We start from the raw sequence: 14,106 nt of genomic DNA on the forward strand, positions 1-14,106 counted from the left end.
TTAATTAAGTTCGTCTCGTTCAACCGACTAAGTAACCGGAAAGCTTAACTAATTGCAAAATATGTGCATCTATAAAATAAAATATTAAAAATAAAATAAATAAAATATTATAGTACAACTACGAATTGGAATTCTGCATAAAAGTTAAATAAGATTAATTTATACAAAGAGCAGAAATGGAATTTTAAAAACTGTTACATCAATTTAAATATAAATAGGAAGTCAGGAATTAATTAACGTGTTGACTTCGCTCCTTGGCAGAGCAATTTGCAGTGGTAATTGCATCGTAAATCTAGCCTTAAATTTCATGCCACCAAAATGTTAGCGTTCGAATTAGAACTTATGCCACGAGTGTGGCCAACACTCAACTCAAGCTATTTATACAGAGATACACATTTTGGGCATTGGAAATTATGCAAAAACAATGGAAGTGACACAGTGTGAGTGCACTGTGGTCGCAACCCAACCCCTCTTCCCATTGTGCCATTCCGTCACCTCCCTGGGACATTCCAAATGTGCTTCACGTTTTGTCATAAATAATAAAACTCAAATGACCATCAAAGCCACTACTGTGCGCCTTTGCCAAAAAATGCCGTTGCCGGAAGGTTACCCACTCGTACAGAACTATCCAAATCCGAACCCATGCCCAAAGAACCACATCTACATGCATAGCATCGCCCACAATTGGCCTGTCCATCTAGCGTGATGTCCATTTGCCAGCCTGAATGCCTGTTTGTTTGTTTTAGAGCAAAAATCTAAAACCAAATCAACATTTTCGAGACTAAAGTGGAGAGGATGGAGGTTGAGGATCGGATGGGTGTGTGGTTAACCGCAGCACTAGTGGCTATGGGTAGTGGGTAGCCAGCAAGTAGTCAGCAAACGGCAAAGAGCCTGTGGAATTGGCTGTGGACCAGCCATCGGCATCTGGCCCACCACACTCATGATCATATGGACAAAAATTGCTATAAAGTACTAAAAATACAATTACCGTGAGAAAATCGCACTGATTTTGTGACTGATTGTGAAGACGTTTATAGTCGATTTTTAGTGACTGACTGAGTGACCGACGGACCAGGCCACGCATACAGAAATATGGATGCGAGGGTGTACTTATATATGTATCTGTATGTGCTGTATCTGGTGTATCCGTTGTATCTGCTGCTCTTTTGCATAATTGTGGCGTGCGCTGTGCGCTCGTTTTTCCGGCTGCCAGCGCCAAAGATGATGGAGATGACGTCGCCGTGCTGCCGCCGACCTTAAGGCATCAGTACCCTCCCACCTTACCCAACCGCAGCCAATACCCAACCAATAACCCAACGAACAGGAGGCAGGCAGTGCACCTGTAACACTTTGATCTGATTTAGATCAGCGTCTGGCCAGAATCAGTCTGCGCATCCGCCTCCACCTTCACCTCCACCTCTGTACCCACCGCCACCTCCACTAGTTCACATTCCAATGGCTGTTAATAAAGTGCTTTGCCGAAAAGCCAAACCAACAATAACCCATGGATGGGATGCTCTGCTCCGCTGCTCCTCTGTCGACGAGGTGTACAACGCTGCGTATGAGTGACGCTTCCACTAAGCAAAATTTGTTGTTTATAAATAATGATCTTGGCCAGGCGATCGGTTTAGTGCGCGCCCGCAGGCCAACGCAGTTGGAACGCATTGGAGATTGGAATACTCGCTCGCTCGCAAATTGTCGCTTGGCCAACAGATACAAAATGGTATCTATCGGGTGTTGTTTTTGCATTTCTCTGGGCGGGTGGATATTGTGCAATCGTTCATGATGTGATCGGGCTAATTTTTGGTAACCGCAGGAGGACGACGAGAAAATGGACATCATGCGCAAGGCATTCCAAATGTTCGACACACAAAAGACGGGCTTCATTGAGACGCTGCGTCTGAAGACGATCCTCAACAGCATGGGTCAGATGTTCGACGACAGCGAACTGCAGGCTCTGATCGACGACAACGATCCGGAGGACACCGGCAAGGTTAACTTCGACGGCTTCTGCAGCATCGCTGCCCATTTCCTGGAGGAGGAGGATGCCGAGGCCATCCAGAAGGAGCTGAAAGAGGCCTTCCGTCTGTACGATCGCGAGGGAAATGGTTACATCACCACCTCAACGCTCAAGGAAATTCTCGCCGCCCTCGACGACAAGCTCTCCTCCAGCGATCTGGACGGCATCATCGCTGAGATTGACACTGATGGATCCGGTACCGTTGACTTTGATGGTAAGTTCCCCTACAAATTTACAAATTTGTGATGCTGACTAATTGCAATTTTCGATCACAGAATTCATGGAGATGATGGCGGGCGAATAGAGGAATCACGAACGCTGATAAAACCAACAGAAAATCAAGCTTTTGGGTTTAATTATAATTTTTTATTATTTTTAAATAAATTAACTAACCGCTTTAATACAAACTTTAGTTCTTGTGGTCTGCGAGCAGTAATAATGAAACAGAAAAAAAACTGAAAGATACATATCCATCTAGTTCATATAGTTTACTTTTTGCTCTTACAGGCTAGTCATCTAACTCTAGCTTAAACAAGGTTACATGATAAGAACGATAAGATATAAGTTAAACGGTTACAGATAAAGATACATATATAGTATTTACAGAATCGCTTATAACGATAATACATAATATATATACTATATATCTGTATGGTTAGCGGCCTATAAACATCTTTGCTATTTACACAAAACAAAAGAGCCGACACAAGTGCACTTCTCGAGATACTTCTCGATCTCTGGTTATACATACAAAAATATGTGCTACTTAAAGTGGGGGAAGGGAGTCGGGCTCCTGTCTGTTGGCTCCTGTCTTTACACTTTGTCTTAAGGCAACTAATTCCGTGGATTTTACAAAAGGCAGCATTTACTTGCACAAAGTCTGCAAAGTTTTCACTTAAACACTAGATACAAACAAAACACATGAAGACATGTTCTATGTTGAGGCTAAAGCCTCAACATGTTAAAGCGTACAAAAGCTGGCACAAAAATTAAAGTATGTTACATATAAATTTCGATTCTTTCAATTGATTTCTTTTTTTGATCTCATACTTATGTACATCAACATGAATAGGTGTCATACAAAACACTCCCTATATTTCTCAAATAGTTAAAGCATTTTTCTAACCAAAGATTTTGCAAGGGGCCTTAGTAACTAGCTCCTGTCAACTTAAATCTAACCTCTAGCTTACAATCAGTGCGACGGTTAAAGTAACCGTAGTATAGGCACCTCTGAAGGATCCTCTGCTTTGCTCCGCTCAAGTACCGGCAACTTATGATTAGAACCTAACTATGAAATTCCGGACAAAAGGTCGGAACTGCGCATTCAACAGATGTTGAACAAAAACAGAAAACTAAATGCAACTTAGGTCAAACCTAAAACGATACTACAAACAGCTGCTTACACAATCTTAATGGGCACATCGATTAGGCAGTCTGTTTCCAGTCGCCCCAGCGTCTTCTTTACGCGCAGGGCAGTCAGCCGGACGGTGGGATTCGGGTGCCAGCACTCCTGCATGATCTTGGATACTGTGGCGAGTACATCATCCTCCTGCCAGCGCGATGGTATCGGCGGCCGGAAACCCTTTACGCACACAACAGCGTGCATGTCCTCGAACGTGGGATCCGAGGGCACCACATCGTGGTAGGGCAGGGCGTAGTCCTCGCAGGTGGTCGTCTTGGTGCCCGATATGGGTGTGTAGCAGCGACGGGTCATCTCCCACAGAACGAGACCCACTGAATACATATCCGCCCGCTTGAACTCTTCAAACTGCTTGGGATCCAGCTGCTGACTCAATACTTCTGGAGCCATGTAGCGGCGTGTGCCGACACGTGGATTTTGTGCAATGTGGATGACATCCAGTTCCGAGTTGTACTTCACCGCCAGTCCAAAGTCAGCAATAGCGCACTGTCCATTCCGCTTTACCAATATGTTCTTGCTCTTGATATCGCGATGAGCGATAGCTGGTTTGCCAGGGGTTCCGAAGATCTCGTCGTGCAGGTGGGCTAATCCAGAGGCCAGCGAGAACGCTAGCAATTGCAGCTTTTGCGGATTGATCACCGACATTGAGAGGTAATCGTGTAGGCTGCCCATCTCGTGGTAGTCGGTGATCAGCAACATCTGTGTCCAGCTACCATTACCCTTGATGTCGGCGGCAATGAAGCCCAAGATATTGTCGTGTCGCATCAGCACTGTCTGATAGATTTCAGTCTCGCGGAACCAAGAAGCCTCTTCGGTCGTAAAGAAGGTCTTGACGGCCACCCGCTCATCGCGCCACTTGGCCAGCCAGACCTCGCCATATCGTCCCTTGCCCACCAGTCGCACCATCTGAATCTGCTTGGCAATGGTTCTTTGCACCAGCAGTGGTAATCCCGATCCGGAGCCCGAACTCTGTTCCACCAGTTGTGACAAAGGTGAGAGCTGCGAGTTGCACATGGAGTTGATGAGACGTGGTTGCTTGCGCAGCTTCTCGCGTCGCTTGTAGGTGAAACATAAGCTGGCCACGATCAGCATAAACACGGACAGGGAGATGATGATGGAGCCGAAGACGGCTAGCGTGTGCAGGGATTCGCTGCTCACGGGCAAATCCGGCGCTGGTGTGGTCAGCTTGGGTGTGTAGGTGGGGTACAGGTCACGGTTGCAGAAGTCCTCCTTGTCGCAGCAGACAATGTTCTTGCCATGCAGGTGGGGTACAGCGGCTACCTTGCACTGTAACATAAAGACATTTTCATTAGCTATGGATTCATTGTTTAGTTTTAGCTGGGGACTCACCATGAGAAAGCCACCGTTGTCTTCGGGAGGCATGCATCCATAGGTCCGCTCCTCCTCGTACAACCCTGTCGTCTCATCGTAAAGCTGTTGGACTGCACTGAAGCAACTGCCACCGGGTCTGGTCTCGCAGGTTCCATTGCTTACATTGTCCGGACAACTGCCATCGCAGTAGCAGGTTAGGGATCGGGCTAGAATGGCAACAGAAAATAATTAATATGCCATTCATTGATAATCCATATGAAATGAAGAGTCTGGTAAGAATCAAATTATCTTATTAACATCCCCAATTTTACGATTCTTGCGTAGTTATTCCTGCCTGGGAAATGGGATTGGCCATGACTTTTAAGCTAATTAACGTCTTCTTCTGACTTTACGCTTCCCAAAGACCTCTATAATATGTCCTTATGATATCCGGTTATAATAACTAGTCGTCTGTTGCAGTAATGCACTTAAAGTTGACGAGTGGGTTGGTCTGATCCCCGCCTTTAAACCAATCATCCACAATCTTTCATTGGGATTAAGTACAGTAGTAAACTGCTAACATTGTTTCCTAAAAACACTAGTTACTGCTCCTCTTCCAACCTTAATTATAATCTCCTTAATCCTGATCATAAATCCGAAAACTACAGATTAAGAAAACAAGAAGTCTTCAGGAGGTTTATTAACGTTTTATTGCTGTAGCTTCCGAAGTTTTTAAGTACGTCCCACTTCCGTACCCGGACCTGTACCACAAAATTAGTGGTCAAGTAGTACCTCCAAAATCAATCTGATGAGTTGGCTATTTTGAGTCTGCGATTATAAACGGCGGCAGAAACCGCAACTGTAGCATAAAAATGCGTTTGAGCATGAAGAGTGGGCCGTGGCTGCAAGTTGCAAGTAGCAAGATGCAAGTAGCTGGTAACGGTAACTCTAGCAATTGATTCAGGTCGCTGGCAAATCTGCAACTAATTACAAGCTCGTTGCTGTTTCTTCTCGGTAGCTAGCTGCCTTTTCCACAGCCACTTGACCAAGGCATCGGCACACGAGGAGGAGCGCAGAGCTGGAGCTGAAGCTCAACCGTTATGGAGTGGGCGTTGTGGCCATTGGGCGCTAGTTTTACGGCCATTTGCCGCCTGCGACAGCCATCGAGGAAAACATTAAGTGCGTTTTCCTCGACGGAGATGAGGGGCAGACAGCCGTTAGATGAATGAGTTACGGTCGAGTGGGTGGCTTTCCCATGGATCGTCGGATTGTTGGAGTGCCACGACCTGCTCAATACGGCTTCGCATTTAATTGCATTCAGCCGCTTCATTCATAAAAACGCCTTTAATGCCAAAGCGAATGTGCCATATTTTTTACGGTTCGTGGCTGGCACAAGGTGATTTGTTTACCCACAGACTGTTTAGCATATTTTTAGACATTTTTATTGGCCATTTATAAGTCGTAAAGCCCGAAACGGATGTGTGTCATGCTGGATCTGCTGGATCTGGATACATTGGAGCGCACATAGATCGCTTCGCACTTTTGCGGACTAGCTTTCGGTGGGTATTGTTTTCCGATTCTCATTATTGTTTATTGGCGTTCGCAATTCTGGGAAAACAAAACTCTCGGATTCCATTCCATTCGCTTATTTACGCTCAAACGAGCTCGTTACAAGACCCCGTCCATCCATCAAAGCCGCAACATTCACACGAAAAACGAGATCGCAGATCGCAGTTAAGAGCTATTAATGGTAATGCTTAAAAATGCTCTGAAAGATACAATTCCGTTGATTAACGATGCGAATTCCTAGCGTTTTTTTTTTTTCGGAGGAGCCATATCCGAACAGGTCGCGTGTTGCCAAGGCTGCAGCACAAAAAATGCAAGTGACACATGCATACCACTCACAGTGCGCAATTTCAGTTGCAGATACAAATACAAATACTAAAGAGCGAGACCCAGGCAAATCCACAAATTGGCGGATGTTGCCTGCATTTGGGCACGCCCATTGCCACGGCGAGATAATAATTTAATTACAATTTAATAGCCAGCGACAGCTGCTGTTTGGCCGCTGTCGCCACGCGTTTCCCTCGCGGTTTTTATCGCGCCAATTGTATCTGGTGTCGGTTGGCATGCAAAACGTGCAAAACGATGCAGATACACTGCCAGCCAGCCAATTGTTTTGGGTTTCATTGAAAACTAGCTGTGCTTCACAGCTAGCCAAGTTTTATTCGCTGCCAACTTTTATCCGCAAATACCTGTTGCTTCTCATCTCCCTCAGCAAAAGCAACGAAAACAAATCACTGAGAACCGAGAACGATGACCACGTAGCACGGTAGCCTGTTGCGGTGCAGACAAATTATGAATTTCTTACCAGACCAGACCGACCAACAAAAAAAAAGACGGCCAACCAAATTATGAAACGAACCGCGGACAACCAAGTGGCATCCGCCGGGTAGGAAGGGGAATATAAGGGGCTTGGAGGAGGAAGACGTCGCGCTTCGAAACCAAATTGTTGCCTCTTTCGGTTAGCTGTTCAGCTTCAGTTTTGGCTCGGGGGGCAAGGCAATGTGGCGGCTCCAAGTTGGCGCCAAGTGCACGCGCTTGCCACTCAGCAAAACCCGAAAAGTGAAGAAAGAACAGATCGGAGGAAACCAAACTGAACCTGGCCGGCAGGGCCAGAACAAAGCAATCTCCAGGTTGGCCGGCCTTGTGTGCGAGTTTGTTTGCTAGCCGGTTGCAATAAACAAGCATTTTTATGTGAAACTCTTCAAACACGAAAGGGAAGTCACAGGAACAGACGCCCTATATGGCCGGCATTCAAACGCACAAAGATGCAGCCTCGTAAAATAATATTTCCAATCATAAACGGTTGGCGTACAAAAACAAAACTGATTCCAATCATAATTGACATTATTCCAAACATGTTTCCGAAAATATTTCTTTGCTGAGTGGAAAGAAACCAAACACAGCCAGTAATTTAAGTTTTAAAATATGAACAGCAAATTAAACGAGATAAAAGTATAGTTACCAAGAACTTGTGTGTTGCATAAAACTCTAAACGGATGAGGAAGGGATGGGAGCTCAAGCTGAAGGCTATAGCTTTTCCACTTGGCCCTTGTGGGTGGAGCAAGCCCATCGAATACATATTTTTAGCCCGGCCAGCCAGTTGATGCGATGTTTGCGGCACGATCTCGACAGGGAGGCGGCAGGCGGCCCACGCCCATAGCCCACAGCTCACAGAGATTGGAGATCGGATCATCATGGTGACTCTGGTACTATGATGATGTTAGACGCCTGGGTGGAGGGGAATCAGCAGCGGGAAAAACTGCACCCATGTTAGAGGAGCGTTGGCAGCGGAAATCGTTAGCTGAATCATGCGATAAAATATTCCCCACATGCCACCGACAGTGCGTTGCAAAACTATAAACCCATCTCAATTGACAGACCTTTGAACACAACACAGCCACCGCTGATTGTTCTCTATTTGATCGTGCCATTACTTTTGCTAGCAGCTGCTCAAAGTCGAGGGTCTAATTAAAATTGCGAGCCATATAAAGTAATTACGGGTCAATGTTAATCTGCTGGGAGATTTGCTCGCCAAATTGGGCATTGCGTTCCGAAAAGGAGTCGCAATCGAATTTAAGCGGCTTTGATTACCACAATTTACAACACTTTTAAAATAGCAATACATAACTAACTTATCAAATAAGGTCAGCAAGGGTAAATTATAGCCGTTATCGAAGTGGGCTAGTTGTAGATAAGGCTAAACTAATTCAATTAGTGATAGAACACGTTCAGCATTGAAGCAAGTTCTTACATATCGCGATTAGCAAGATGAGAATGCTAAACATGGGATTAGATAATGCAAGTATGCAGATTAGGAATAATTCTGAATGTGATAAACACTGATAAACTGATTCTTCGTCCTAGCGTTACTCAAGTGTTTTTTAAAGATGCTCAAGTGTGCGAATTAGAACAAGAAGTACTTTCGCAGTCATGTGATCGAGAAATATACACAAGTCTATCTAAGTATCTACTACTCGTAGTACTCACGGTACAAGAACGCACACCTGACACGGCCGGCCGGAGTGAGCTCATCAATGGAATGGCATGGAATGGCTCATGTATCATCAGCTCCCTAATTCTAGTCCAAACAAAAGCAGCAGTAACTGCAATACCAACAAACACAAAGAGCCTGTGACGTCTGAAGAGGCAGTTAGCCGAGACACGAACCCCGTCTTGAATTCAACAACGAATGCCTAATACTCTTTCTAAATTTTCATTTTCAGCTTATATTTAGAATATTTCGAGTAGCGGGGAACAAAATACTATATTCTATTTTTTCTAATTGAAAGGGCATTTCCCAGTCACCTGTTAAATACCAAATTCCACTTGTGGCATTTGTGCTTTTCCGCACGTTTTCCTCCATTCAATTTTTTTTATTTTTTTTTTTTTGGTTTGGGTGGCCTGCGAACTGTGGGCGTCTGTTTTCATATCCATGGCTTGTTGTTTCTGTGCTATACATTTTTATATAATAATGTTAAGTTTTATTGTTCGACGTAGGCAGCGCGGCATGTTGTATTCCCCGGTATTTATTGTACAAATTTCGAGAAAAGTGGGCGGGCATTTTCCATAATTTCTGTCGTTGCTAATGAATTGGCTGGCTGGCATTTGATTTTCCTAGTCGTATCTGATCTGCAGTCTCCTACCAAACGGCGGATTTATTTATATTGGCAGATTTATTCGACCGGTCCCCTGAGATTTCTACTTTTCTACTTGTGACTTGCTGACGTCGTTGTTTCGGCTTTTTATCCAACCAACTGATGCTTGTTTGTTTCGTTCTGCTTTGCTTCGGTTTACTTGGCTATAATTCTTTTGGGGGCAATTTAAATTTAGTTACCGCAATTGTTTGTGAGCTTGCCAAATTTTATCATAGCATTTGCGTATTTAAGTCCGTTTGCGCTTGAGTAAATGGCGCACGGAACTTTCCTTTGCAAGCGAACTGAATGAATTCGCATTAGATTAGACATTAGACGACATTCCCCGCTAGATATCCAGCAAGATAAAAGTGATCTGTGTAATTAAGTTTTGAGAACTGGTTCTGGGTTCTGGGGTTCTGTGTGGGTCCCTGCTACAGTGAACTCTCGGTAGCATCCAACGCCCACTGTTAACGCACTGTTGCGTCACTGTAGCGCCTGTAAAATCGCCATTGTTTTGCGAGTGAGTGCGTTTCGCTTTGCATAAATGCATTTTACAAGCGTTTAATTGACTTTCAAAACGTGTCACAGGCAATAAAAACATGTTTTTGCTGTTAGCCAGCAGCTGTAAGCGGCATGAATGGCCAACTGGCTTCGGCTTCGGTTTTTGCCTTCCGATAAATCAGCTAAGCAACCAGTTATTTCCCATGCCGCGTTTGCTCAGATCCCAAAAGATCGTGGGCGTTTGAGCGAACCTGCCAAGTGCCTCGGGCGGCTGGGGCTCTTAATCAAAAAGGCTGTCAAAATTCTTAATAAAACGCGCTGCAGTCTCTCGAAATATTTCCAAGTGTCTTAACGTCGCATGCGTTTTAATTAAGTGTCGCATATTTCTAATTAAATCACAAACGCCCAGGCGACGCGACTTCTAGGCGATAAAAGCCGCGTGGGCTCTGGAGGGAATCCAAAAGGGAGGAGTGCGATTTGGAATCAAATAGGACAGTTGGCACAACAAAATGCTAAACAAAATGTCTGTCTAGTTTGAGGCTTTTTCTTTCACAAATTTAGTGCGTGGGCAGCCGGATGCTGTGGATGCTGCCCAAGCTTCTGTGGAGAGTCGAGTTCCACCGACTTCAGAAGACACCTACACTCCATTCCGAGTAGCTGAATAAATCGGGCCTCGACCGCCCTTTGCATAATCTGCATAAATCGTATCTCAATCTACATTAGTCTCAAATTGAATTGGCATTAGACTGAGAAAGAGAGACAGAGACAGAGACAGAGGGCACACAGATCAAGACATCCGGGTATATATAGTATATATACCACAGGTATATACATATATACCAGTTTGGTGGACATGTGACCGAGCGAGGAAACTGCTTGAAATGCAAAGCATAGAGTGCTGCATAAATTAGCCGGGTTTTGCGGGAAGATAACAACGACAGCGAAAACAGTTAAGAAAACAAAACAAGCCACTTGGCTAAAGTATTATACACTTACAAAGCTTGTTGTAACACTGGAATTAGCTCAAATAGTATCTCGAATTTATCAGATTGCCCTAACTAGCTGCTCGACCATTAGTAATTACTTGTATCGCCACAGCATCAGCATTATTACCGGCTATTTACCAACCGCGAAATCAATAACCAACAGTAGCCCACATGGATTTTATAATTTTTCGCCTGCGGCTAGCTTCCTTCAATGGCTACTGTGATTATGGCTGATGATGTTGCAACATTGGCAATGAAGTCATCATTATCTATTGGCTTCGGGTTAGCTTCTATTGTGGCGCGCATGTGGGCAATAAATAAAATATTCGAGTACACAAAGAGTGAAAAAAATTAAGCAAAATGATTGCCCGCATGCTTTTTGGTCAAGCGATTGCTAAATAAATCAAGCATACGCCCCGTAAATCAACAGCAATTAATTGTTTTCTTCCCATTTCGTTTTGCATACGCCCTCCAATGAACAATGACTTATAGATTGCCAAAGACCCGGGCCCACATAGTCGTTTTGTATAGATATTAAGATACAATCGTTTGGAATACATTGTAAGCGAAGAAAGTTTATGAACTTAATTAGGATTTTATTGTTTGGCGAGAGAAATGCTATTTTAAATAAAGCCGGGGCGTTGTTTTTGAGCGTTAATTGAAAGTCAAGAGTCATGGCAAAGTTTTATGTTCGCAAAAAAATGTAGGTATTCATCAAGTTAATAAGTTTAGCCAACAAAACTCCAACTAGTTTCGGCGGATTTGTCATGCGGGGAATGTGATTCAAGCTTTAAGCTTAGGTTAATTCCGAGAAATCAAATAACTATCATTCAAATCAGTTTCGTTAGAAATAGGAATTTATGCCCCAGGTGTGAGCATCATGTCCGTAAATTTATGTTCCCCAAATCCTTGTAGGAATTATAGCCAGGGTTCTGAACAAACCCCAGAAATGGGTTTACAAATACAAAGCTAAAGAAATAAATTAATCGTCGGCTGGAGGTAAAGGAGGCTGTGTGTGGAGGAGCGAAAAGACTTTAACCCAAAGTTGAAGTCAAAACAAAATCGTTTGTTTTCCTAACAAAAAACGAACAAACTAAATAAAAAGAATGATGGCGAAGGTAAACGGGTTTATGGCGCTGGTTGCCAAGCCTCTGTGGTTGTTGTTTGCACACTCCACGCTTGGGCATGACAACTTTTAAAACGATTTTTCCTTATAAACGGCTATAATTAATGCTTGTGTTGCCCATTTATATTTGGTTTTTGGTGTGTTTCCATTTGGTGTATTTGTTTTTTCGGAGTCGCGTGGAAATTGTGAATGAAACGCTAACAGGAAAGTAAAACAATCGCCGAACAAATCTCACTTCCAATGAGCAGATGGTCGATGCTAATGGCCAGATTTCTGTGCCTGACACAATTTGGCATATGGACTAGCCCCAATCTGCCCTCGCAATTAAAAACAATTGCAGCATTCATACATCTGCGATGGTGCATAATTTTCCTATATTTTTATCCGACATTTTCTCTCTGCATACGGCAGCCAAATCAACACAATCAGCTTTAATTAGAGAGCCCGGCGGGCAGACCGCGCTGATTTGGCTTAATGATTTTTAATTGCAGGCGCAAATTATTAAAAAACATTCGAAAAAACAGCACATGTGCATATACAAATATGAAAAATTGCAGCAGCTGTGGACCACCCAGGCGAAGGCGTTAAACGCGCCGAAAACGCCAGCGACTCGCACCAAACCATCATAGGTGAGTATTTGTTTTTAGGTTTCTCGCCAATGTAAAAATATTACTATCTTTTTACTTATATACATTTGATTCTCTATTCTCCAGACTTTTCACATTCCTCCTGATTTGACACTTACCTGAAATGAAAAAACGTGAAAAAAGAGTTAGCAATTTATTGTAATCAATGTACGAGTAAATAAATATTAAAATCACATATAAAATCATCATACAAATCTTATCGGACAGCGACTTTAATGTCGGACATTGAATTACAGTTCGAGAGCAAAAAAAAAAATATATATAAGAAACAATTTGCATAATTCAATGGCAGCAGCAGCTGATATAATTTTTATTGCGATTTTATCAAGAAATCGAAAATGAGCAAACCGAATCGGGGGATCAACGACATTAATATTGATATTGGGGCGATGATTGCCAATCATCAACGCCAGCAAGATCGAAATTGGATTTGGATTCGAATGCAAATCAGGAGGAGGCGTTAGCCAAAAGTCACTCAAGCCGAGATCGTGATGACCAGATGATTTGCTCCACAGTAGCGAAATGGAGGAGCATTCTGTTTTTCGCGTTGCCTTGGCTGGGTCAAAATTAAAATAAAGCGGCTAATTAGTCGTCGTCGTCTTGAATGTTTCGCTTCTTTTTGTTTCTAAATCGAAATTTATGCGCCTGCCAGACGAAATACCAAATGCTATTTGGCTAGAAATAAACTTGTACGCAGACATTGTATATATAGTATATATGGCTATAGCTTGGCGGCACGAAAATAAAGTCAAGCTGTCTGCGCATTTGTCGTCTGCGATTTGTTGGCAACATTTAACGTGCGACGACGACGACTCCTTCTGAGAAAACGATTATAAATTGCCAAGGAAGCGAGGAAACTGACGCCCGAACAGCGACTCAGAATTCAGAAGTAAAGCCTAAGTGCAGTCGAAATTGTTCTGCGAAAAAGCCAGATTTACAACTGTCAAAGATACGAGGAGGCCACAACGGATGTCCAGCAGGGATCGTTGATGAATCACCCAGTGGCGTCCGAACAGGGACTTTTTGCATACGAGATTTAAGAGCATGTGGGTGGGCCAACAGCCAACAATCAATGCAAGTCGCGTCAAAATGTCAATTCGATTTATGACCACAGCCCACTTCGCATACAAAAAAGGTCGAAAAGCAATTCCAAACCGATCCGTCGCCAGCAACATGTTGTTGCAATTGCTACTGCAGCAGCAACATGTTGCTACTCGCCGTTTGCTTTTGGCCAAACTGTTTGACTGCTGGCCATTATTGTTACGCTTTTTTGGTCACCTGATGATGAATCAAACATTGGCGAACGGCCACCACCATCACTCGCTGCCTTTTAAGGCCGCCCCGGCGACAGCATGACGTGTGCAGGCTTTTAATAGACAGGAAAGCATATAAATA

At 43.7% G+C, this 14,106-nt stretch overlaps 2 protein-coding genes across 4 annotated transcripts in view; one reads left to right on the forward strand and one right to left on the reverse strand.

Annotated features, from left to right (window-relative positions):
* The first annotated feature begins 1,613 nt into the window (after positions 1 to 1,613).
* Positions 1,614 to 2,664, forward strand: LOC6613460 (troponin C). Its single transcript, XM_002037896.2, has 3 exons — positions 1,614 to 1,723; positions 1,817 to 2,234; positions 2,296 to 2,664. The coding sequence occupies exons 1-3, from the start codon at positions 1,721 to 1,723 to the stop codon at positions 2,322 to 2,324; spliced, it is 450 nt and encodes a 149-aa protein (XP_002037932.2). The 5' UTR covers positions 1,614 to 1,720; the 3' UTR covers positions 2,325 to 2,664.
* LOC6613461 (bone morphogenetic protein receptor type-1B) overlaps positions 2,366 to 14,106 on the reverse strand; it is a 50,353-nt gene continuing 38,612 nt past the window's right edge. For 2 of the 3 annotated variants that reach the window (XM_032723449.1, XM_032723443.1), the window contains 2 exons: positions 4,791 to 4,978; positions 2,366 to 4,727 (listed from right to left, as the gene is read on the reverse strand). In XM_032723449.1, the coding sequence (XP_032579340.1) occupies positions 3,420 to 4,727; positions 4,791 to 4,978 (1,496 nt within the window). In that variant the 3' untranslated portion in view covers positions 2,366 to 3,419. The remainder of the gene's footprint in view (positions 4,728 to 4,790; positions 4,979 to 14,106) is intronic. The other variant, XM_002037897.2, reaches the window with a different exon arrangement.

This window comes from Drosophila sechellia, chromosome 2L (genome assembly GCF_004382195.2).
Source record: "Drosophila sechellia strain sech25 chromosome 2L, ASM438219v1, whole genome shotgun sequence".
Taxonomy (NCBI): domain Eukaryota; kingdom Metazoa; phylum Arthropoda; class Insecta; order Diptera; family Drosophilidae; genus Drosophila; species Drosophila sechellia.

What these genes read in the sequence shown, in the direction of transcription:
- LOC6613460 (XM_002037896.2), top strand. An exon ending in CGGTACCGTTGACTTTGATG is followed by an intron (nt 2,235 to 2,295) that starts GTAAGTTCCCCT and finishes TTTCGATCACAG; the next exon opens with AATTCATGGAGATGATGGCG.